This window comes from Stomoxys calcitrans, chromosome 2 (genome assembly GCF_963082655.1).
Source record: "Stomoxys calcitrans chromosome 2, idStoCalc2.1, whole genome shotgun sequence".
NCBI lineage: Eukaryota > Metazoa > Arthropoda > Insecta > Diptera > Muscidae > Stomoxys > Stomoxys calcitrans.
In genome coordinates, this window is record NC_081553.1 from 106,166,304 (window position 1) to 106,191,075 (window position 24,772).

The following is a 24,772-nucleotide window of genomic DNA, read 5'->3' on the forward strand; positions in this document are numbered from 1 at the left end:
ATTTATTGACCAATCTTTCCAAAATTTTGTAAAACACTTTCCTAGACGACTTCCACAATTTCTAAGAAGTTTGCTTGAAATTGGTTCAGATTTAGATATAGCTCCCATATATATGTTCGTCCAATATTGAATTTAGTGCTCATTTACTAACCGTTTCTCGAAATGTGGCAGGAAGGAATTTCATGTAAATCGGTTCAGATAAACATATATTTGCCATATATGTTTATTGCCCGATTTTCACTTCTACTGCAAGCAACTGCAAGCTCATTTATTAGCAAAATATCTAAAAACATCCGCCAAGGTCCATAAAAATTGGTTCAGAATTAGATATAGATCCCATTTTGTATTGTAGTTATAGGCTAGGTGTAAAATATTTTTTTAGTCGTCACCGCCCGACTTTTGCCTTTCCTGACTGGTTTAGTTGTACGTTCAAAAATTTTTCACAAGGGATTATTTTTAGTCCCCTTTTATTCCTCCCAATCTGGCAGCATTTTGCAAAATACTCACCACATAGTATTTTAGTTGGGTTGGTTTATTCAACACATGTCAGCAAAGACACATTTTGTTATGAATAGCCAAGACAAAAACCAAATAAAAACATTTTAGATATTTCAAGATTTTTGTAAAATTTTACTGTCTATATGGTACAGACTGTTAATGAAAAAAATTTATTTTTTTATTTTATGTATTAACATCAATTATTCGTTTTTTCTTTTCTTGTTCTTTTCCAAAGAAGCATCCCTTGTTGGTGAAACAAGATTTCAGTTCCACCACTGTGGAGAGTACAACATCGCCATCTAGCAACTATAGTATGGAACAATCATTGAAGCAACCAACTCTCCACACACCGACTCAACACTTGTTAGTGAAGACTCAAACCCAGTCATCTCAGCAACAGCACCAAAAGCAAAACATAACACCAACTGCTGGTGAGTTTCAATAAAAACACAAAAAGCGTTACAGAAGGTTAATATATCAATTTTTAATACTAGGTATTGTGGCTAGCCAAGACACTGGTGAGCATGAGGAGGAAGAAGAAGAGGATGACGAATATGTAAGTGACCTCTATGGGAAAATTAGGAAATTGCTTTAGTTTATATATTTTGTTAACCCTTTCAGGACCAATCTGAGCGACGTGTTGGCTTTCAAGTTGAGAATGATGAGGAGGAGGATTTCCGCAATAGACCACCGAAACTACATAGGCGGTAAATTTTAGAATTTTATTTATTTATTTTTTTTTAAATTAATTTTTTTTTTGTTTCCCCCCTACTTGCAGTGACACTCCCCATCATCTCAAAAATAAACGTGTCCAACACAGTATCAGCAGCAAAAAAGAACATGAGATCTTGACCAATGCTTTGCAACAAGAAAAAACTAAACTGCCCACTTTGGTGCAATCGCCAATAGCTGAAAATCCCTCAGATGAGCATGAAAACGAAACGGAGGGTCATGAAAAGAATGCTCCTCCTCCGGTGCCCTTTGAGGCTCCTCTCTCACCCATACTACCGCCAACAGCACAAGAACAGCAGCAACAACAAAAATTGACATTGCCCGCTGATAGTGCCCATCCAGTGGCCATCGTATCCGATGGTGAGTACGCACAACATGTAGTCAATGAAAATTGAGCTTTCATTTGGTGATGGGTTTAACACTTAACAACAACACTCCTACATATTTTCCTTCTTTCATCTTACACCTCCCCCACCTACGCCCCACTACATCTCAACCACACTCAAATCAAATGTATATGTGTGTGTGTGTGTGTTTGTGCTTTTGTGCCATGTCTAATACAGTTGAACTTTGAGCTTCATGTGGGGCAAGTCCTACTTGCGAAGGAGGAAGTGGCGCTAGTTTCACGTTTTTGTTTTTTGCTTTTATAAAATTTGAATTTTTGATTTTTTTTTTAAATTATACCTAAGTATAATGTGAAGTATTATTATTTTAATGAAATATTTTTGTTTATTACCTTTGTTTCTTATTTTAAATAACTTTTTGATTTTCACTGTCTTTCAATAAATTGAAACTGCACTTTTCTTACTTTGAATATATCTATGAACTCTTTTATTTTGTGACTTCCAATTGTATGTGTGTGTGCTTTAAACGCAGGTTAAAGTACAAGTAGTGGTACATTGCATAGGTAATTTTTTTAGTTAAACATTTATTTAGCTTTACTTTAATCAAACAATATAAACAAGTAAGAGCGTGCAAAGTTCGGCTGGGCCGAATTTTATATACGGTCCACCATGGATCGCATTTGTCGAGTCCTATGCGCGGTATCTCTTTTTAGGCAAACCAAGAATAATGAATATAGTCCGATTCGGACCATAAATGAGTGCTGAACATTGTAGAATATTTCAGTTCATTCGGATAAGAATTGGCCTTGTAGGGGCTCAAAAAGCAAAATCGGAAGATATGTTTATAGGGGAGCTGTATCAAGCTATTGATCGATTCTGATCATATTAGACACGTACGGTCATGAGAGAAGCCGTTGTACAAAATTTCTGCCAAATCGGATGAAGATTGCGCCCTCTAGAGGCTCAAGAAGTCGAGATCCCAGATGGGTTTATATGGCAGCTATATCAGATTATGAACCGATTTGAATTATACTAATACAGTTGTTGGAAGTGATACCAAAACACCACGTGCAAAATTTCAGTCAAATCGGATAAGAATTGCGCCCTCTAGAGGCTCAAGAAGTCAAGACCCAAGATCGGTTCATATGTCAGCTATATCAAAACATAGACCGATTTGAACCATACTAAGCGCAGTTGTTGGAAGTTTTGCCAAAACATTACCTGCAAAATTTCAGTCAAATCGGACGAGAATTGCGCCCTCTAGAGGCTGAAGAAGTCAAGATTCAAGATCGGTTTATATGGCACCTATATCAGATTTTGAACCGTTTTGAATTATACTAAACACGGTTGTTGGAGGTGTTACCAAAACACCACGTGCAAAATTACAGCAAAATCGGATAAGAATTGCGCCCTCTAAAAGCTCAAGAAGTCAAGACCCAAGATCGGTTCATATGTCAGCTATATCAAAACATGGACCGATTTGAACCATACTTAGCGCAGTTGTTGGAAGTGATACCAAAACACCACGTGCAAAATTTCAGTCAAATCGGACGAGAATTGCGCCCTCTAGAGACTCAAGAAGTCAAGACCCAAGATCGGTTTATATGGCTGCTATACCAAAACATAGATCGATTTGGCCCATTTACAATCCCAACCGACCTACACTAATAAAAAGTATTTGTGCAAAATTTCAAGTCGCTAGCTCTACTCCTTCGAAAGTTGGCGTGCTTTCGACAGACAGACGGACGGACATGGTTAGATAGATTTTAAATGGGGTCTCAGACGCATATTTCGAGGTGTTACCAACAGAATGACGAAATTAGTATACCCCCATCTTATGGTGGAGGGTATGAAAATGCGTTAAATTAGAATTATGGATGGATTTATTGTCCTTCTAAGGGAGTATAGCAAAGTTTTTTCATCCTCCACCGTACCGTGGTTGGTTTACTGGCATCATGAATCCGTTTGTAAAGTTTCGAAATGTTGATCTAAGCTCTCATTAAGGATGTTATTGACCGTCATGACATTTCAGGTTGTTGTTGTTGTTGTAGCAGTTTGTTGTGTTCTATTTTTCGTCTGCTTGATTCTGTTGAGTGTCCAGATCCAGAAACTCTGCGTCTAAGATGGGGTGCGTCCAGATTGATCTTGGTTTGGCTGGGCAGTTACTAAGACGGGGTGCGTCCAGAGGGATTTGGGTCTGAGTCCAGTGTGTCTGGCTGGGCTGTTAAACAGGTGACATGTGTCGTGTGGTCCCCAATCACAATCGGGACATACATCTTGCACGTCGGCATCAATTCTTGCTCTGTACGAGTTGAGGTGGCTGCATCCGCCGGATCGTAATTGAGCCAGAACTACTCTGGGTTGCCGGGGGATGTCAATTTCTTCAGGTGCAATGGAAGGCGGCCGTTCTTCAATGACTACATTCCCCTGGTAGCTATTTACCGCATCTGCTACCGTGTCGGCATGACTGTTGTCTGGACCCGTTCGATATGCCACTTGATCTAGAGGTTCTCTCTTGTAGCGCTGAACCTCCCGCTCTAGACCATGTAGATCTTCCTTAAGGCTTCTGGGCTGTGGATATCTATCCACACGATGATGATTTGGATGGTCTCTGCGATAACAGCCCAGAAGGTATTACTTAGACAGCATGTAGTTATGTCTTCGCACTAGAAGGATCTTTGTCTCCTGATGGAGGTGGTCCACATGAGAACTAAAGACACAACCCGTCGCAGTTCGACGGGCGGCATTCTGACAGATCTGTATATTAGTCCACATTGTATTCGTGACAACTGTGTAAGCCGCTGGTGTTGGTCAGCTTTGTCTCCTGGATCGCTGCGACCAATATGTTCTTCCACAATCTCATCGATCTTGCCACGGAGACCGTTGCAGTTTAGTTGATACACTTCCCGGCACTGGCCTGGCAATATTAGGGCTGGGATGCTGCTGTTGCATATATTGCCACACGGTAGAGGTCGGGTAGGTCACATAGTCCGACGACGAGAACGCAGAAGGCGACGACGACGATGCTTGTAACCCACTGCCGTCTATGTTCGCACAGCACCTTGCAACATATTCAGTGTGACTATACTCCCGTAGTGAAGTGAGACCAGAGCAAGATTGTAAATGTACCCACTCCATGCACCGATTACACCTCATCGACACCGACCGACGGTGGAGGCGGTTCTGGCAAACCGAACAGAACTAAGATTCGGGGTTCTTTTCAATCCCGGCACGGACCAGAAGCGTGTGGAGAAGGCACTCCGGGATGTGTCTCTCCTATGACGAGAAACGACGAACACATACACTGAGGTGGCAGCCCTTGTCGTTGGGGATTCCATCAGGTCAATCCGGTGCGTAAAACCGGTGGCCATTGGTTATTTAAAGGTGTCGATAACTCGCCTTGTCATATCGAGCATCATAGGCACTCAGTATTTACGCAAGAGCCGGTGCCGCCCGGCCTCTCGCTGAGACTCTCCGCTCGACAACGCTGATTGCCCGCGACTGCCATTGCAACAACTCCGTATGGAGCATTCCACTATTCGCAACCTGTGGACAGCAATGAATATCCTACACTTGCCGCATCGATTTTGCATAAGTGAGCTCGTAGTCCTATGTGTCCTGTTATGATACCAAAAGCTATACTGACCTTCTTCTTACTTGCTTTCAGTAATAGCCTTGTCCTCTCACGATCCGGATCACCTCATAGGATTTTCACCTTCCTACTGACCCTTTCGCTGTTCCACAGTGTTACATGCTCGTTTGTCGCTTACGCCCTCAAATCGGACTGCGTCGAGCTCATAGTCCTATGTGTCCTGTTATGATACCAAAAGCTTTACTGACCTCCTTCTTACTTCCTTTCAGTAATAGCCTCGTCTTCTCACGATCCGGATCCCCCCATAGTATTTTTGCCGTCCTACCGACTGTTTCGCTGTTCCACAGTGTTACATGATCGTTTGTCGCTTACGCCCTCAAATCGGACTGCGTCGAGCTCATAGTAATAGCCTCGATCCGGATCACCTGATAGGATTTTCGTCGTCCTACCGACTGTTTCGCTGTTCCACAGTGTTACATGCGCATTCGTCGCCCACGCCCTTAACTAGGACTGCGTCGACCCTAAAGGCTTCGTGTTAACCGTGCTTATTGACGGCAGTCCTCTGGCCTTCACTGCCAACTCGTCTGCCCTTTCATTCCCCCTTACTCCATTATAGCCCGGCACCCAAACGATGCGGATTTTGGCATCTACAAAGAAGGCGTTGATCTCTTTCTTACATTCCAAGACTGTTTGTGACCTTACCGTCCTGGTTGTTGTTGCCCTTATGACAATTTTACTGTACGTAATGATGTTCACACTCGACGTCCTCGCGTTAGCACCACACCACCTCACGAATCGCGTGATCGCCCGGATCTCCGCCTGCAGGACCGTATGACGGTCAAAACGCAAATGCAAATTTTGCCCATGAACATTCCACTAAGGAACAGGGGCAAGCTTCTCACATATCAATGAGTGCAGTCCGATTCAAGTTTAAGCTCAATGATAAGGGGCCCCTTTTTTTATAGGCGAGTCTGAACGTCGTGCTGCAGTGCGACACCTCTTTGGAGAGAAGTTTTACATGGCATAGTACCGTACAAATGTTGCCAGCATTAGTAGGGGAAAACCACCGTTGACAATTTTTTTCTGATGGTCTCGCCAAGATTCGAACCCAGGCGTTCAGCGTCATAGACGGACATGCTAACCTCTGCGCTACGGTGGCCTTCATTATGGTACTATGGTCAGGTATTTCAAAACATATCTCAGTCCTTGGGTTCTCAATATGATCTTCTTGATGGCATTACTAGGATTCCGCCAGTTCACAACTGTGTCTCTGACATCAGTGCCTTGCACTTCACCTCATGTGTAGTCTCAGGTATCCGATCGGAAACCTCTTCCCTTCCTTTCAGGTTTCATATCTTCGCCTCGATTAAACTGCGATATTATGAGCTGTTTCCATCCTCAATCCATTCTCCCATCGCCTTACACGTAGTGGCTGCCTCTCACTTAATCTGTATGTCAATGGATCGGATATCTAGAATAGTTTCTAGTGCCCTAGTGGGCGTGGTCCTCATCGCTCCGTGTATGCCAAGACAACATGTTCTCTGTCCTTAGGTTGCACCTTTTCTCCAAAGCAGTCCACCAAACTTCTGAGGCGTAAGTAAGTATTGGTCAAATCACCCTCCTTTTCCGTCAATCCACAACTGTGTCTCTGGCAACAGTGCCTCGCACTCGACCTCAAGTGTCGTCTCAGGTATCCGATCGGAAGCCTCTTCACTTTCTTCCAGGTTTCCTATATTCTTCTCGATTATACAGCGATTTCATAAGCTGCTCCCATCCTAAATCCATTCTCCCATCGCCTTAAGTCTCATAGCAGCAGTGGCTGCCTCATACTTAATCTGTATGTCAATGGGTCGGATATCTAGAATAGTTTCCAGTGGCCTAGTGGGCGTGTTCCTCATCGCGCTGTCTATGCCAAGACAACATGTTCTCTGTCCTTACGTTGCACATTTTCTCCCTAGCGGTCCACCAAACTTCTGAAGCGTAAGTATTGGTCTAATCACGCTCCTATAGAGCCAGTGGACTATCCTCGGATTCAGGCCCCATTTCGAGCCTACAACCCGTCTACATAGTGCCCAACATCTGTGAGCCTTCTCAGTACGCTCCTGAAAGTGACACTCCCAATTAAGTTTCCTATCCAAGATCACTTCTAAGTACTTGACCTTGTCAGATATCGATATCGGACCTCAAATTGGTCCACCTTTGGCTTTCTCGTGAACAGGCATATTTCAGTCGTCTCTGGGTTAACATTGAGACCTCTGGGTCTAGCCCAGTCATATGCCATACGCAAGACCTTTTCGGCCCTTCGGCATAGGTGGTTCGGATCCTTACCCCTAAGAAATATTATAACATCGTCCGGGTTCAAATCCCTCCTCAGTCAGCATCCGTGGCAGGTTATTGATGGTGGTCACCTAAAGTAATGGCGATGAAATGCACCCCTGTAGCGTGCCCTATACCACTTTCTCCCTTATATTTATGTCATGGGACCTGCAAATTATCCATCTGTTCCTTAGCATATGTTTGATCCAGTCTCTTATGACCCAGTCCACCCGATACTGGTCTAAGGATTGGATCAATATGTCGGTCCGCAAGGAGGAGTTGGAGGCTGCCTAGCAACTTTTGTGTCACTCGGAGAAGACACAGAGTAATGGTTGAACACCACTTTCCTTGCCTGAATTCGCAAAAATTGTCTGATTTTGGCAGAAATTGACCAAACTCATACCGGGGAAAGTTTACACGTAGTTCGCTTGGTGCACAGTGGTCACCGTGCTATGGTGCACAGTGGTCAAATCAACTTGAATTCGTGCTCGGCCATCATGGTGGCGAGTACACAACTCCCATTTTTCTTGGTCTTTTTTTCATTCCGCAAAAAAATACCCCTCATAATAAGTGAATTACCAAGGAAAAATAGTTCAAACCTTTTTTTATTGGGTTGCCCAAAAAGTAATTGCGGATTTTTCATATAGTCAGCGTTGACATTTTTTTTCACAGCTTGTGACTCTGTAATTGCATTCTTTCTTCTGTCAGTTATCAGCTGTTACTTTTAGATTGCTTTAGAAAAAAAGTGCAAAAAAAAGTATATTTGATTAAAGTTCATTCTAAGCTTTATTAAAAATGCATTTACTTTCTTTTAAAAAATCCGCACTTACTTTTTGGGCAACCCATATAAATACTCGCATATCGTTTCCCACATTATGTTTTCATTGTTTAAATTCTCAATAAATAAAAACAAATGGAATTCATTTAATTTCATCGGCCAGTCACCACATTAAAATGATTTCCAACTGAGTTGTTTTTTGTACCCCATTTGGGGCAAACTTTTATTCGTCACTCGTATCATTAGATGTATCAATGAGGGTAATTACTCTTCTTCCTCTCCATTTCGCACCAAACACCTTCACAATGTTTACTTTGATGATGTTATTTTCCGGAAGATAATGAAACAATCGATATCAGTCCATGGAATGTGGCGTACAAGACTTTTTGACGCAGACAAAAGCCCCCAATAGAATACGAAACGAAACTGGAGCAAACAAAGACGAGAACAAACATCGATAACATGCAACTTTTCCACATTTGCGCGTAACTTTTTTTTCCACAAACAGAGCACTGACAGAACAAAAAACAAAGTACGATACCAAGCCAGAAGATACCATAAAAATAATTGAATCGATGATGGGACATGCTCTTCACCTGCTTACAAAAGGTGCAAAGTTTTGACCCGTGCACAGTTCAATAGTTCATGACTGATTGCACATTGCTTGCCGCTTCTATTGTTTGTGAAGGGATTGTTCAGACTATCACAAATATTGAACTGGCCGACTGGAAGAAGAAAAATAAGAAGAAAACGATAAACTCATGTGTCCATACGTTAAGTGTGTGATTTATTTGATTTCAATAGAGTTGTTTGCCTTTGGCAGAAGAAAAGAAGCAATAACCCCCATTGTCTTTTGTTTAGCAAAAAAAAAAAAAAATGACCGAGATTGATTATTTTAAAGAGATACAGAATTTATAAATTTAAAACAAGTAAAAGCGTGCTAAGTTCGAACGAGCCGAATCTTGGGAACCCACCACCATTCTGCTAAAATATGGGTGCTTTATCTATTGGATTGCCCAAAAAGTAATTGCGGATTTTTCATATAGTCGGCGTTGACAAATTTTTTCACAGCTTGTGACTCTGTAATTGCATTCTTTCTTCTGTCAGTTATCAGCTGTTACTTTTAGCTTGCTTTAGAAAAAAAGTGTAAAAAAAGTATATTTGATTAAAGTTCATTCTAAGTTTTATTAAAAATGCATTTACTTTCATTTAAAAAATCCGCAATTACTTTTTGGGCAACCCAATAGTTATAGCCCGAATTGGACCATACTTGGCACAGTTGTTGAGAGTCATTACAGAACACTATATGCAAAATTTCTGCCAAATCGGATAAAAATTGCGGCTTGTAAGGGCTCAAGAAGTCAAATCGGGAGATCGGCTAATATGGGAGCTATATCAGGTTCTTGACCGATTTGAACCGTAGTACACACAGTTGTTGGGAGTCATAATAGAACACCATGTACAAAATTTCAGCCAAATCGGATGAAAACTGCGACTTCCAGGAGCTCAAGAAGCCAAATCGGGAGATCGGTTTATATGGGTGCTATATCAGGTTCTTGAACGATTTGGCCCATACTAGGCACAATTGTTGGAAGTCATAACAGAACACTATGCGCAAAGTTTCAGCCAAATCGGACAAAAATTGTGGCTTCCATGGGATCAAAAAGTCAAATCGAGAGATCGGCTATATGGGAGCTATATCCAAATCAGAACCGATATAGGCCATTTGCAATCCCCAACGACCTACATCAATATTAAGTATCTGTGCAAAATTTGAAGCGGCTAGCTTTAGGCGTTTGACGGCTAACGTGATTTCGACAGACGGCCGGACGGACGGACATGGCTACATCGAATCAGAATGTCGAGGCGATCAAGAATATATACACTTTATGGGGTCTTAGATGAATATTTCGAGGTGTTACAAACGGAATGACGAAATTAGTATGCACCCATTCTATGGTGATGGGTACAAAAAAAATTTGTTGAGGGTATGCATTTTTAATACCTTGAGGATACATGCAAAAATATGCCTTTAAGCTAAGGAATAGGATTTTCCTTATTAGTAAGACAAAACCACATCCTCATTATTTATAAACAAAACTACACCACAAATACCTCGAAAGTGAAAAAATTTCACAACTTTTGATTCTCTAGGATAGGTAGACGTTAAACTGTGCCTGAAATATCACCGTGCCTTGGGGAACTCCCTGTTTCACCCCACGGTGTTTCTTATACCTAAATTCCATCAATTACTGGCGACCACACATATCATTCGCGACCCGGCGTTTCAGGCTTGACTGGAGGGACTGACGTTGTTCTTATACCTAAACTCCATAAATTACTGGCAACCACACAGATAATTCGCGACCCAGCGTTTCAGGCCTTGTGGGAGGGACGGGGACATCACTAACATGTCCTCAAATAGTCTGGCATGACTGACGGTGTCGAATGCTTTCGATAGGTCCAGTAGCATTAGAACCGTCCTATCACTTGGCCAGGGCTGATTGAAGTTACGGAAAATGTGTACGGTGATGGCATGCAAAGCAGTTGTTAAGCTATGTAATCTTCAAAATCCATGCTGATGCTCGGCGTATGGAAATTCTCCAACGATGCTTGGGAGGAGTATTCCCTGAAACGTCTTGGTCACTGGTGAGATCGGTCTGTACAACTCCCCCTTACTGGAGTCCCATCCAGGCATCAGTAGTGGTATCACTCAGCTCATCTTCCAGACATTATGTACTATAAGAGTGTTCCAAGAAAGGTTGAGGACAGTTGTAAGATACTCGACTCGACATCCAGATTCTTCAGCATCAGTGTAATGATTCCATCGGGGACCAACGACTTGGATGACTTGGCGCCACGGGTGACATTCAAAACTTCGTCCACGGTAAATTGTAAAGGCTGTTCATCGGCTCTGAGACCACGGATACGACGGATGCCTCTCCTCCTAGCCTTGTCACTCTGGGGATGCATAATAAATTGACGGCTGAACAACCTGGCGCATCTCTTGGGGTCAGTCAAAGTTACGTTGCCAAGAATTACTGAGGTCCCGTCATACCTTCTACCGGGGTTCGAGAGTGAGTTAACAGTAGACCGCAGCTGGCCTAAACCGCTACCTGAGTTATTTTCGTTGACTACCCTGTTTATTTTAGTACAGTTTCAGATCGCTGGTTGTGGGGCTTGCGGGGTCCGTGCAATAAATCCCATCATTCTCGTCTGCGTGTACCGCTGCCTGCACCGGGAAATTGAGTCGCACTTGGGGTATTCGACCGGCTGTTATAAAGCGAGCGGCTGCTGCATCAATGATGTCTCGGAATTTCCTCTCAGCAACTAACACATTTGAGGTGAGTGTCAGCTCACTGAAGCGGCGATTGGTGTACTCTCTGTAGCCGACCCGACCAGCCTTCTTCTGATTAATAAACGTCCAGTGCTCAAAGGTTCTAAAGTCAGGTGGTGGGTGGATGGTGAAGTATTATCCCACTCCTTTTTGATGAACGACACTTCTTCCGACCCAATCGGCCTTTTTCTGATTGATAAACGTCCAGTGCTCAGAGGTTATGAAGTCAGGTGATGGGTGGATGGTGAAGTGTTATGGGGAGGTAGTCTGATCTAATTAGATTGTCCCACTCCTTTGTGATGAACGACACTTCTTCTGAATTATCCGGACGATTTTTGACTGTCTGGGTCTTTTTCCGATCGGAAACCTCTTCCCTTACTTCCAGGTTTCCTATCGTCTGCTCGATTACACCGCGATAGTATGAGCTGCACCCATCCTCTATACATTCTCCCAACGCCTTAAGTCTCATAATCGCAGTGGCTGCCTCACACTTAATCTGTATTTCAATGGGTCGGATATCTAGAATAGTCTCCAGTGCCCTAGTGGGCGTAAGTAAGTATTGGTCTAATCACGCTCCTATAGAGCCAGTGGACTATTTCCGGATTCAGGCCCCATTTCGAGCCGACGGCCCGTCTACATAGTGCCAAACATCTGTAAGCCTTCTCAGTACGCTCTTGAATGTGACACTTCCAATTTAGTTTCCTATCCAAGATCACTACTAAGTATCCGACCTTGTCAGATATCGAAATCGTCTTATTGAAGAAACGTTGTGCGTTAAATTGGTCCACCTTTGTCTTCCTCGTGAACAGGCATATTTCAGTCCTCTCTGGGTTAACAGTAAGACTTCTGGGTCTTGCCCAGTCATATGCCATATGCAAGATCCATTCGGCCCTTCTGCATAGCTGGTGCGGATCCTTACCCCTTAGAAGTATTATAACACCGTCTGCGTAGCAGTCGGATTCAAATCTCTCTTCAGTCAGCATCCGTAATATGTCATTTATGGTGGTCACCCATAAGAGAGGAGATAAAACGCCCCCCTGTGGAGTGCCTTGTGCCACTTTCTCCCTTCTATTTATGCCGTGGGACACAAAATTTATCCACCTGTTCCTTAGCATATGGTTTATCTAGTCTCTAAGGGCCGGGTCCACCCGGTACTGGTTTAAGGATTGGATCAGTGTGTCGGTCCTCACATTGTTAAAAGCCCCCTCGATGACAATGCAATCCACCAATGTGTGTGTCTAGGCATCGAAGATTTCTTATATTTTATGCACAACCTCGTGCAAGGCAGTCTGCACCGACCTTTCCTTGACATAGGCATGCTGTTTGTATTTGAGAAGTTCGCTGGATGTCCTACTCTTTATGAAGGAATCCACAATAGGTTTTGAGTAGAAAGGACGTAAGGCTTATAAGTCTGTAGGCTTTTGGTGTCGGAAAACTCGCCTTGCCGGGCTTGGGTATAAACACAAACCTTGCCTCCTGCCACGCTTTCGGAGTATATGGGAGTCCCAGGCACGCTGTGAAAAAAGTGGCCAGGTGGGGCGCAAGATCGTCTGCCTTCTTAAAGAACTTAGTCTTAAGGAACTTTAACTAAGTCTTTAAGAAACTTTAACTTCGACTTTGGAGAACTTAATCATAAAGGGTGATTTTTTTGAGGTTAGGATTTTCATGCATTAGTATTTGACAGATCACGTGGGATTTCAGACATGGTGTCAAAGAGAAAGATGCTCAGTATGCTTTGACATTTCATCATGAATAGACTTACTAACGAGCAACGCTTGCAAATCATTGAATTTTATTACCAAAATCAGTGTTCGGTTCGAAATGTGTTCATTCACCGTAACGTTGCGTCCAACAGCATCTTTGAAAAAATACGGTCCAATGATTCCACCAGCGTACAAACCACACCAAACAGTGCATTTTTCGGGATGCATGGGTAGTTCTTGAACGGCTTCTGGTTGCTCTTCACTCCAAATTCGGCAATTTTGCTTATTTACGTAGCCATTCAACCAGAAATGAGCCTCATCGCTGAACAAAATTTGTCAAAATTTGAACACATTTCGAACCGAACACTGATTTTGGTAATAAAATTCAATGATTTGCAAGCGTTGCTCGTTAGTAAGTCTATTCATGATGAAATGTCAAAGCATACTGAGCATCTTTCTCTTTGACACCATGTCTGAAATCCCACGTGATCTGTCAAATACTAATGCATGAAAATCCTAACCTCAAAAAAATCACCCTTTATATGGAAGTCCCAGGCACGCTGTGAAAATAATGGCCAGGTGGAGCGCCAGATAGTCTGCCTTCATTAAGAACTTAGTCTTGAGGAACTTTAACTAAGTCTTTAAGGAACTTTAACTTAGATTTTGAAGAACTTAAACTTCGTTTTGAGTAACTTAAACATAGTCTTTCAGAAACTCAAACTAAGTTTTTTATGAACTTGTTCTTTGAGAAAATCAATTAACTAAAACTTAGTCTTGAGGAATTTAAATTTAATATTTGAGGAATTAAAACGTAAACTCCCAGGAACTTAAATTTTGCCTTTTAAAACTTAAACTTAAGTTTAAAAAGAACTCAAATTAAGTCCTTTACAAATTTAAACTTACCATCCTTGCCTCATGTCGGGCTTTCGGAGTATATGCCTTCTGAAAGAACTTAGTCTTGAGGAACTGTAACTTAGTCTTTGAGAAACTTAAACTTCGTCTTTGGAGAACTTGAACTTCGTTTTTGAGAACATAAACATGGTCTTTCAGGAACTACAACTTAGTTTTTTGAGAAAATCAATTAACTTAAACTTAGTCTTGAGGAATTTAAATTTAATATTTTAGGAATTAAAACATAAACTTCCAGGAACTTAAATTGTGCCTTAAGGAACTTAAATTTGCTGATTAAGAAGAATTTTAACTTAGTCCTTTACAAACTTAAACTTACCATCCTTGCCTCTTGTCGGGATTTCGGACTATATGCAAGTGCTAGACACGCTGGTGAAATATTGTCTCCATACAGTCTGCCTTCCTAAAGAATTTAGTCTTGAGGCACTTTAACTTAGTCTTTAAGGAACTTTAACTTCGTCTTTGGAGAACTAAAACTTCGTTTTTGAGGAACTAAAGCATGGTCTTTCAGGAACTATAACTTAGTTCTTTCTTCTATTTAATGCACAGCCTCGTGCAGGGCAGTTTCCACCGTCCTTCCCTTGACATAGGCATGTAGTTTCTATTCGAGCAGTTCGCTCGATGTCCTACTCTTAATCATCGTGTCGACAATACGTTCCATGGTTTTGAATAAAAAGCACGTAAGGTTTATAGGTATGTAGGCCTTCGGTGTCGCACAACTTGCCTTGCGCTGTCTTGGGTATAAATACCACCCTTGTCTTCTGCCAGGCTTTCGGAGTATATGGAAGGTCCAGACACGCTGTGAAAATAAAGGTCAGATGGAGCGCCAGATAGTCTGCCTTCTTAAAGAACTTAGTCTTTAACTTTAACTTAGTCTTTGAGAAACTTTTACTTCGTCTTTCGAGAACTTAAACTTCATTTTTGGGAACTTAAACACAGTATTTCAGGAACTAAAGCTTAGTTTTTTATGAACTTGATCTTAGTCTTGACTTAACTAAAACTTAGTCTTGAGGAATGTAAATTTAGTCTGTGAGGAATTTAAACCTAAACTACCAGGAACTTCAATTTTGCTTTCAAGGAACTTGGACTTGCTCTTAGATGAACCAATCCACAGTCTTTGAAGGATTCAAACTTAGTCCTTTACTTAAACTTAGTTTTTGATGAACTTGTATTTAAATCTCCCTGGTTAGCCTTTAAATCTGAAGATATCTCAGGCATTAAGATTTTAAATTTCGTTTGAAGAGTAAAATTTAAAAAGTTTCAAACTTTTTTTTCAATATTTTTTAAGGATTTTTAAAAATACCCTGTTCTAATTCAATTAGTTTTTAGTATTTTGATTTCTATTTTTTTTTTATTCACACCAAGTTTTTTTTTTTTTTTTTTTTTTTATTTATTTTCATTACAACTGAGTTACACTCATCTAGTAATTTTAAGATAGCGTATAGATAAATAATACAAACTAGAGAATTTAGCCTAGTTCGAATTCATTTTGTGGAAATAGTTCAGTAACTACATCCTAGTTCTTGGGATTTAGGGCCTCTTAAGGGACTAGATCCATTGGTATAGTTCTTTGAAGTCTTCTGGTGGCTGGATAGTTTCGAACAATATTATTTAAGTCAGAGTTAACGTGACTATGTAACTTGTTCGCATGTTTCAGGGCGTGAATGGATATTTCCTCTGATATTGACCTCACTCCCAAGTCTCTGTGCAGATCGGTGTTTCGTATGTACCAAGGTGCATTAGCAATGGTACGAAGGATTAAATTTTGGGTTTTTTGAATCTTTTCTACTTCATTCTTGGCAGCGCAACCCCAAAGTTGTATTCCGTAGGTCCATATTCACACCAAGTGATAAAAAAAAGTTTCTCAACATTATACAACTTTGCGGTAAATACATTTCATATTCAAAAATTCAATTGCAACAACTTTTGTGGGCCAAATGTACGTGACGGTGATGGCAGTGCCAGAGACCTTGACAGTAGCTACCGTGCTTACAATGTCCCAAACTGCTTCTTCTTCGTCTTATTCAATTTAATTCCAAAATTTGGTTTAATTCAGTTTTTTACTTTGGCTTAAAGCAGTGCTCTTTCGTTCGTTTGGTGTGCCTTTCGGTTGTTTGTAAATAAACATAAGAGGCAAAGCCCAAAAATAATGCAAACAAAAGGAGCAAAATAGCAACGAAAGACGGAAGAACGAAATGTAAGGAAAACAAAAGCCAAAACCATTTCAGGTGACATTGAGTGATGTAATGTAAACAATCATAACTAACTGAAAGCAGAAAGAAAGAGAGAGAGGAAGAGAGAGATTCAATGACTTCAAACTACGTGGGAGATAAATATTAATATTAAGGGGAGGGGAAGGGAGGTAAGATGAACTGAATGAAACACTGGTGAGCATTGGATTCTAAGCAAAACTCAGTGCTCGGATTGATTTTAAGGATAAACTTAAATACTAAGTATAAACTCAAACGCCGAAAAGTATGCAACACTATCATATTATAAGAAATTTAGATTATATTAAGGACAACAAAGCCCTAGGAGATTAAAATTGGTATCTGGGGAGGTACAAGATATAGCATTGGATTTAAAGCAACACATAGCTGATATTGAAAGTTGTTTCCTAAGGATTTATTAAAATTCTTGTTTTCTCATACACCTAAAAGTATGCAATGCTGCTTAAATACTTTCTTTAAAACTTTATTTTCTCTCAAAATTTTATTGTTTGAAGTATTGAAACACCACTGTGCGTGACATCAACGAGCTACAAATTTTATCTTGACGATTTTTTTCCTCTTCTGTATTTTAACGGCGGTCTATGGCAAACAGCCCGTCATTATGTGCATTATAAACATTTGAGCACTTAAACAAACACGCACTCACATTTAATTATTGCTGTGTTTATTTTGCTGTTTTTGTTTAAAAAAGACAACTGGCGGCTGGACGGCCGTCTGGTGCAAAATGGCTGGCTGAATGGTTGGCCGGCCGGCCAATTCAGAGTATGGCCAAAAACAGAAGTGACAAATGGCCGGTAGCTGACTCGTTTCATGCGTTTGAGGTTTTTTTTTGTGAGTTTTGTTGTTGTTGTTTTTCATTGTGTCGTGTTTATTATGGCCTTTGAATTTATCATAAAACGTGATCATTGGAACAAAAATGATGTGTCGCCACATTTGGTGGTAAAATACACAACAGAAGTGGGGGAAGGAAGTTGAGTTTGAGGTATGAGAGAATTATTAAAAATGTTTAACAACAATGAGGAATGACCAAAGAATTGAGAAGAAGAAGAAGTAGCAAACAAAGCCCTCACTTTTGCTTTCCTTTACCACTGTTTGGCACTCGCACTTCTAAATGTGAGTACTACGATAACAGCAAGTCCCTGCCATAAAGCAAATGACCGAGTAAAACTTTTTTATTAAATTAATTTCGAGAGGAAAAACGCATATTTTTCGACTTTATTTGCAGGCTGTTTGGCTCGGTTGCCTTAGTTATGCATCTTTGGGGAGGCCACAACATAGCCTCCCCACAGCAGTTGACATTTTTCTAATTAATTATAGCCATAAATATGACGAAGAAGTTTTTTTCTTCGCCTTCTAAAAATTTGTTATGAAATTTTTCAATTCGTTTTTTTTTTCTTAGTTTTGCATAAGTATGGAACGTGCAAGCATATGTGTATTAGGGTGTGCTGGGAGATTTCTCTCCCAAACAAAAATCATACATGCTAAATTTTGCTCAATATTTCTTGAAACTTAGGTCGAGTAGGTTCCCCAAGGGAAATGGGACAGGTCCCAAACCTGTCACGGGATAAGTCCTCTGCTGATAGGGGCCGGTCCCACTTCTCATCCCATAAGATCGAAAAAAAACTATTACTTTTATAAGGGTGTATCGCTCAAGGTGACGAATTGTCATCATTCTAACACCGTAGGATAGGTCCTGGGTCAGTTAGAAAGTGATGAGTATACTTTGCAAGTATTTTTGAAAAATAATTAAGAATCATAATTAAAACTTTTCATTCTCTGTAGGAGATGTCCTGTGACGGGTAACTAATTCTCCAGTTAATGACCGGTATATTTGTGGCAATTGTGTAGTTCCCGTAGGGTTGATTCTTCGGAGAATGACTTTCCAAATAAGGGACTGCATTTCCTTAGTCTTTCAAGTATGGATTCAGTATTTGAGGGAATCCTCGGTATCCAAGCATGTGCCTTTGGTCGTCTTCTTGACTAAATCTAATTATGTACCTGGCCAGATATCAGCAATCTTTTTTAGCACACAACGATACATTTCAATTGAGCGTTGATCCCCGAAGACAATTAGTCTGTGTCGGCCTAGATACCAGCCTGCATCGTCACAAACTGGAGGAGGCACAGGAAATTCCGCAAGGACGTCGAAATATACTGATGACAGTCTATTGACTATTCCACTCCAATTATTCCTAGGCATGCAGCCCTGTTCTTCTCCCTTGTCGATAATTGCCATCACAAAACTGTCAAAAGCGACATTAGCCACGGTTCTTGGACTTATCTTACTGTTGTTCGGCGTAGTTCTTTTAGGCATGGAATGCCCTCCAGGTGACCGCAGCCTTTGGACTGACTGCGGTGCAGTTTCCGAATCTAGACGTGTAGACTTTGGGTAGCCAATGCATTGAATTCCCGAGACCAATTAAGGGAGTCTCTCTCTGTATTAGAGAGAGTCTTAGGATCATTCGCACCAAGCCTCTCTATAAACCTAAGATAGATGCGCCTTCTATTATTCTAAACTCTTAAAGATCGTGTTGGTTTGCCGGGAAAAGCCGATAACCTAGGCCAATTATAGAATAGGTTCGACCTTGACCTTAAGACTCGAACCATGTGTTTTCGTCAAAAGCTCCTGCTGCCCAGTCGTCTGTCGGCTGGTGGATCCTGGAGCTTGCCGCTCCACCAGTTGAGATTTCAGTATTATACAACATGCTATGGCCTGATACCACCTCCGTGGCTGTTGGGTCTTTGGAGTCTATTCTTAGCCTACTCCCGGGCTATATATATGCCGCTCCACTGGAAACAGACGCGGATCATCAACCGCCTAATGGATACCACTAACGTAGCTATCCTTGAGTGACTTAAATGTTTTTTTCCAAAAATAATTACCGGAGCGAAATAACAAAACATCCGCTCCAATCAACGCTTCAAACAAGAATCCAAGCCAAGTGTTAGAAGTCAGCGTTAAAAATTTCACCAAAATCGTAGAAAAATTGCACCCCGTAAAGGCTCAACAAATAAAATTAGAAGATTGGTTTATGTGGCAACTATATCTGGTTATTAAACGAAAATTTTGGAAATTTTCTGCCAAATCCGATAATAATTGCGACCCTGTGAGGCCTAAGAAGTATAATTGGTTGTACTGGGAACTATACCTAAACTTGGACTGATTTGGCCCATAAACAAACCCAACCGATCTACATCAAGGAGTACATGTTAAAAATGTCGAACGGTTGGCCTTACTCATTCGACGGTTATAAGCTTGCGATAGGAAATGCCTAGATCCTAGATCTAAGACCATTATTTCAAGATGTTACAAACGGAATGGTGTAGTTTTTATTCCCAAATCGTATGGTGGCGGGGTATAAAGAGGTGACAGACCTTAGAATAGAGTTAGAGAAGAGATAAGGAGGTAATGCGTCTACCTGACATAGGGTTGCACACACCGGGTTAGCACCGGTTCACGCCGACATAAGTCTTAACTCCAACTAGTGGTCATGTACGTCTTAGCATGCGTCCCCTTCCTTAACCAATTTTTGTTGGGCAAAAACTTTTACAGGTATTATTGCAAGATCACCCAAATCCAAGATAAAACGTCCTCTCGAAGATGGACAACCTGTGCCCAACACTGTTCGCCGTTGAATTGCCAACTCCTGCGTCACCGCTCTAGACCGCTGGCAATTAAATTGAAAAAATTTAATTACCATGACGATCCTTAATGCCTAGCGTCCGCCCTAGCCGCCAAACCAGCATAAATTGAACAGGCCGCGGTGATCATCATGTGATCCGCCGGCAACCCCTTAAATGCACAATTCTGACAGTGCACGGGGTTCGAACAGGCCGAAGCCACATGTCCGCCCAGTCCACAACGGCGACAAACATCACCCTGCACGCGGCAATCCCTCACTCTGTGGTCGAAAACCATGCACCGATGGCATACGAAGACCGCATCCTGCATCCGGGCGGAACCACTTCACATACACGCCCTCCTCGCACAACTTATCTGCCACCCTCGGAGTGCACTCCAGAGTGACATTGGCAGCGCCACCCTGCGGCTTCCAAGGCGCGGAATCCAGTCGCACCGACCGACGGGAGTACAACTCTGCCATGAACTCATCAGGAGTTATGGCAGCATGTACCCCCCTTACAATCACCTTCAGGCCCAGCTTCTCGCGGACCTCCACCTCCGCGAACTTGCCGTTCGCCCTAATCCGCTCCCTCTCAGCCACCGACGGGGTGCGGATAACCGCCCCGCCATCCCGAGTTGGTCTAACACCATGAACCCTCACACCAAGTGTGGGGCCCACCTCCTCCACCACCTTCTTCACAACCTCCGCCGAAGTTGTAACCGCCTTCCCCTTGCCCTTCACCACCACCGACCACGTCTCCACCGGCTTCACAACCGGCACAGAGGGGGCGGCAGCGACAGCGACAGCAACGGGGCAGCGGGGGCAACAAACGTGCCAGTGCGCGTGTTCACAGCGGCGGGGGCAACAGGCGGACGCCCACCTACCAACGCGCCCCGACCAGCCATCGCCTCATAAGCCGACAACTTCCCCTTTATCGCCTCGTTCTCCAGCATCAGCCTCTTGAGGAGCTCCTCATACTGCCCAACGTACTGGATCACTCTCCTCGCCATACTCACTCACCCCAGCCTCATAAACCGTACCCACCAAGGCATCTGTCACCTCCTTCATCTCCCCTACCCCGTGATTCTTGCCTCCCCAACGGTGCAAATACCCGCCTGCGAGCCCTACTTTCCCGCTGCTCTGCCCACCACCTTCACTGGCAACACCACCAACACCAGCACCGCCATCAACCACTGCTGCAATGGCACTACCACCAGCGCCATCAACCCCACCAGCTGACTTCACATCAGCTGTCGTCGTCGTCGTTCGACTCCCAGATGGCAATTCACCACCTGCCACCACCTTCCCCCCCTTGCTAACCACCCCACCAGGCGAACCCAGTTTTAGACGCTTTCCATCCTCGCCTCCACTCCCACTGGACAACAAGTCCACCGACTCCTTCCTCATCATTCCTCCAGCACGAGCCACCGACGAATCGGTGCTAATGCCACCATCCGAGGTCCCCCCCCCTCTCCTACACTCTCCTTCTTCCCCTTGGTCCTCTTAACCAAAGCAAATCCTATCCACAGCTCCTCCGTCTAAGCTGTCTTAATTTGGTCACACCAATCGCTCCCGAAAATAACAACTCCAAAAAATCACTTCTTCACTTTCACTACAATTCACTTTTACTTTCTTTCACTCACTCTTCTCACTTTCGGAATGTCATTAGCCTGAAGTTTATTAGGGGTTCTAATCAATTGGCCGCTGAATTCGACCAACTGTGCTTCGCCATATGGCCAGTTGCTCAGTGTCATGGTATAACTCCTTTCATAATGCTGAGTGGTCATTTATTGAAAGTCAGCAACTACTTCGTTCCACTTCGGCTGACGCTAGGCCATAGAGTCCTTACGGTCCGCGATTCATGTTCAGTTTTCAACTAGTCTGAACTCGCCATACCCTCTATCATGTTCAGGGCATTAGTTAAATTGGCAGCCATATGTAAGAAATTTACCTTTAAAGTGTGGGTGTAGAAGGGTATACAGTTTTGCTCAAACCAATTGTCGAAGCACTTTGTCCACTCCAATTGATAGTGGTGAAGTTGTGATCATGTAAACAACATGCATTTTTTCCGATTGGGCTCACGTTTTCTATGACGTTCACATTTCCCTTCTACACCCGCAGTTTAAAGGTAAATTTCTTACATATGGCTCCCAAATTAACTTATACCCAGATTTGACTTCTAAAGCCCCTGGTAGCCTAAATTTATCCCGTTTTAGCCGAAATTTGGAATGTGAAGTACACTTATAACCCCAAAAACCTACACCAAATATCACCTAAACTTAAGTCCACAAGTTTATATAGGCCCCTATATAAACCCATCATTCGATATGATTTCTTAAGTCCCAAGAATACTCAGTATAAACCCAAAATTTTGTGGTGATTAACGACAACCGTGACAAATACCATCCAGGTAACTTATGGGCATTTATTTTTATCAAAATTCGTTATGTTTCATTGTCTTTCAAGTCGAGCTTAATGACCAAGCGAATGCAACATCCAAAGGAGAGATTGATAATTAAGTCTTGAAGAAAAGAAATTGCCAGTTCCTCTGACAAGGCAGGACACATGTCACCCCACTGGTGGACGCGTTTCGATAATTGGGTTTCATTATCTCATCGGCACCATCGTGAACTATGTCCGTCCGTCTGACCGGCCTACAGTTCACAGCCTGTTGTTCGTAGTACTTATTGTTGAGATCATAAGCACAAATCCTATGTGAAATCTCAACTACTACTACCAGACTGTTCGCTGTAAACTTTTTCACTGAGCAATATCTCTTCAAACAGACTCCAACTCCCCTCTATGGCTTTTGCATTCATTTTATTCCCTTGTCAACGTGGCAAGCTACGCCTGCCGACGTCAACATGATCACCACACATGTGGTGGATTTTGTTTTGGAGACGAGCTTTTCGTCTTCCATTTAGAAAAAAACAACATTGAAAGCTGTTTTTCTAAGTTCCCTGTGCTCAGGGTGTACTATCATCTTTTTCATCTGTTTGACTTTTTAACGTTATGGTTGGTATGCAAACTGCGACCCGCTTTAACGTTTCCATTTATTTTCTCCTCCAACGTTTTTTTCATTTACTTCTTCGGCACACCCCATTACCTTTATGCGTGTGTAGAATTTCATCTAAAATTAAACAAACTTCCACGTCTGTTGCAAATGTGGCAACATATTGTCAAAGTAACATAAAAAAAATAATAAATAACAAAAAAAAAAGAGAAAAACTTTTGCCTAAACTCCAACATGTTGACTTTGCTCTCGAACTTCTTCTCTCCCGAGGCCATACAAAATAAGTTGATGGAAAAATCAATTTTGAGATATATTTACTACACATACATAGTACATAAAAACCGCATTAGCTCTCTGCCTTCAGGAGCCACATTAGTTTGTTGACATTTTAAAAGAGCAAATGTTGTGCTAAACCCATAAGCCAATAATCCTTTAAGCCTAGAGCTTAATTTTACCACATATCACTAATACTCACGGCAATTACTCTTCCATTGCATGCCATTAAATTGAGCATTTTTTCCATCGACAATATTGAGATAATGTTGAATTTAATCAAGTTAATGATGTTGCCTGGTAGTTTATTAAACGTTTAACCATAATTAATTACAGCCAACTATAAATTGTAAACAAGCCATTGACAACAACAATTTCACACACATATATAAGCTGCTGCTGGCGTCAGCAATAGCAGCAGTCGCATTATAGGTAATCACCTACACACACACTCAAACACACACAAGCATGCCTGGATGGAATGGAATGGTTGATGGGTGGTGCTCTATTAAAAAGAACAGCTAAAAGGAAATTAATGGAGCGCACATAGTACATTGCAAGTGCTCTCTTTCTTTCTCTTCTCCCTTCAACGATGGCTTGCTTTCCCTGCTCTCCCATATGAACATCGTCTAAAGTGTGAGTGATTATGTGTATGCCTGTATTGTAAATAAACGTCAAGAGTGTACTTATTATGAGTGGAGAACGGCAACATCTGAAACATATAAACTATCGACCGAGAGCAACCGTGCAACAGCATCGATTACACCAAGCCAGCAGAATCACCTATGTGTGATTCTCACATGTATTTTTCACTTAATGCAAGTAAGAGTATGTGTGTGTGTGGGTGTGTGTTTGTAAGTGGTAGTACTACATATTACCATTGAACGTGTTAAATATAGGAAGCCAGGCAAATTTTACCACGCTGACTGCATCACTTGTTTAGTCTCTTCTAATCTGTGATACTTAAGCATATGAGTGCGCTGTGTAGCAGAGGCAGGCAGTACTTGTTGTTATTTGTAGTGCAATCACACTAAATAGGCAAATTGGCAGGCGGGCAGGGTTGTCCCACTAAGGCAAATAATATATATAGAGTGGGAAGAAGGTGGAATATGGCATTATTAAAACCAGTAAGGAAGGGTAAAAATCGGGCGGTGCAGAATGTATCATAAATTAGGTTAGGTTGGCCCCATGCCACTACGGACATACACCTAAGCCAGTAATCGGCTTGTTGTGCGCTCTAAAAACTAAAGGGTGATTTTTTTGAGGTTAGGATTTTCATGCATTAGTATTTGACAGATCACGTGGGATTTCAGACATGGTGTCAAAGAGAAAGATGCTCAGTATGCTTTGACATTTCATCATGAATAGACTTACTAACGAGCAACGCTTGCAAATCATTGAATTTTATTACCAAAATCAGTGT

At 42.0% G+C, this 24,772-nt stretch overlaps 1 protein-coding gene across 14 annotated transcripts in view; it reads left to right on the forward strand.

Moving 5' to 3' along the window:
• LOC106081822 (protein lap4) overlaps window positions 1–24,772 on the forward strand; it is a 704,386-nt gene that overhangs the window by 261,404 nt on the left and 418,210 nt on the right. For 13 of the 14 annotated variants that reach the window (XM_059364098.1, XM_059364099.1, XM_059364100.1 and 10 more), the window contains 4 exons: window positions 734–929; window positions 993–1,054; window positions 1,120–1,205; window positions 1,277–1,590. In XM_059364098.1, the coding sequence (XP_059220081.1) occupies window positions 734–929; window positions 993–1,054; window positions 1,120–1,205; window positions 1,277–1,590 (658 nt within the window). The remainder of the gene's footprint in view (window positions 1–733; window positions 930–992; window positions 1,055–1,119; window positions 1,206–1,276; window positions 1,591–24,772) is intronic. The other variant, XM_059364088.1, reaches the window with a different exon arrangement.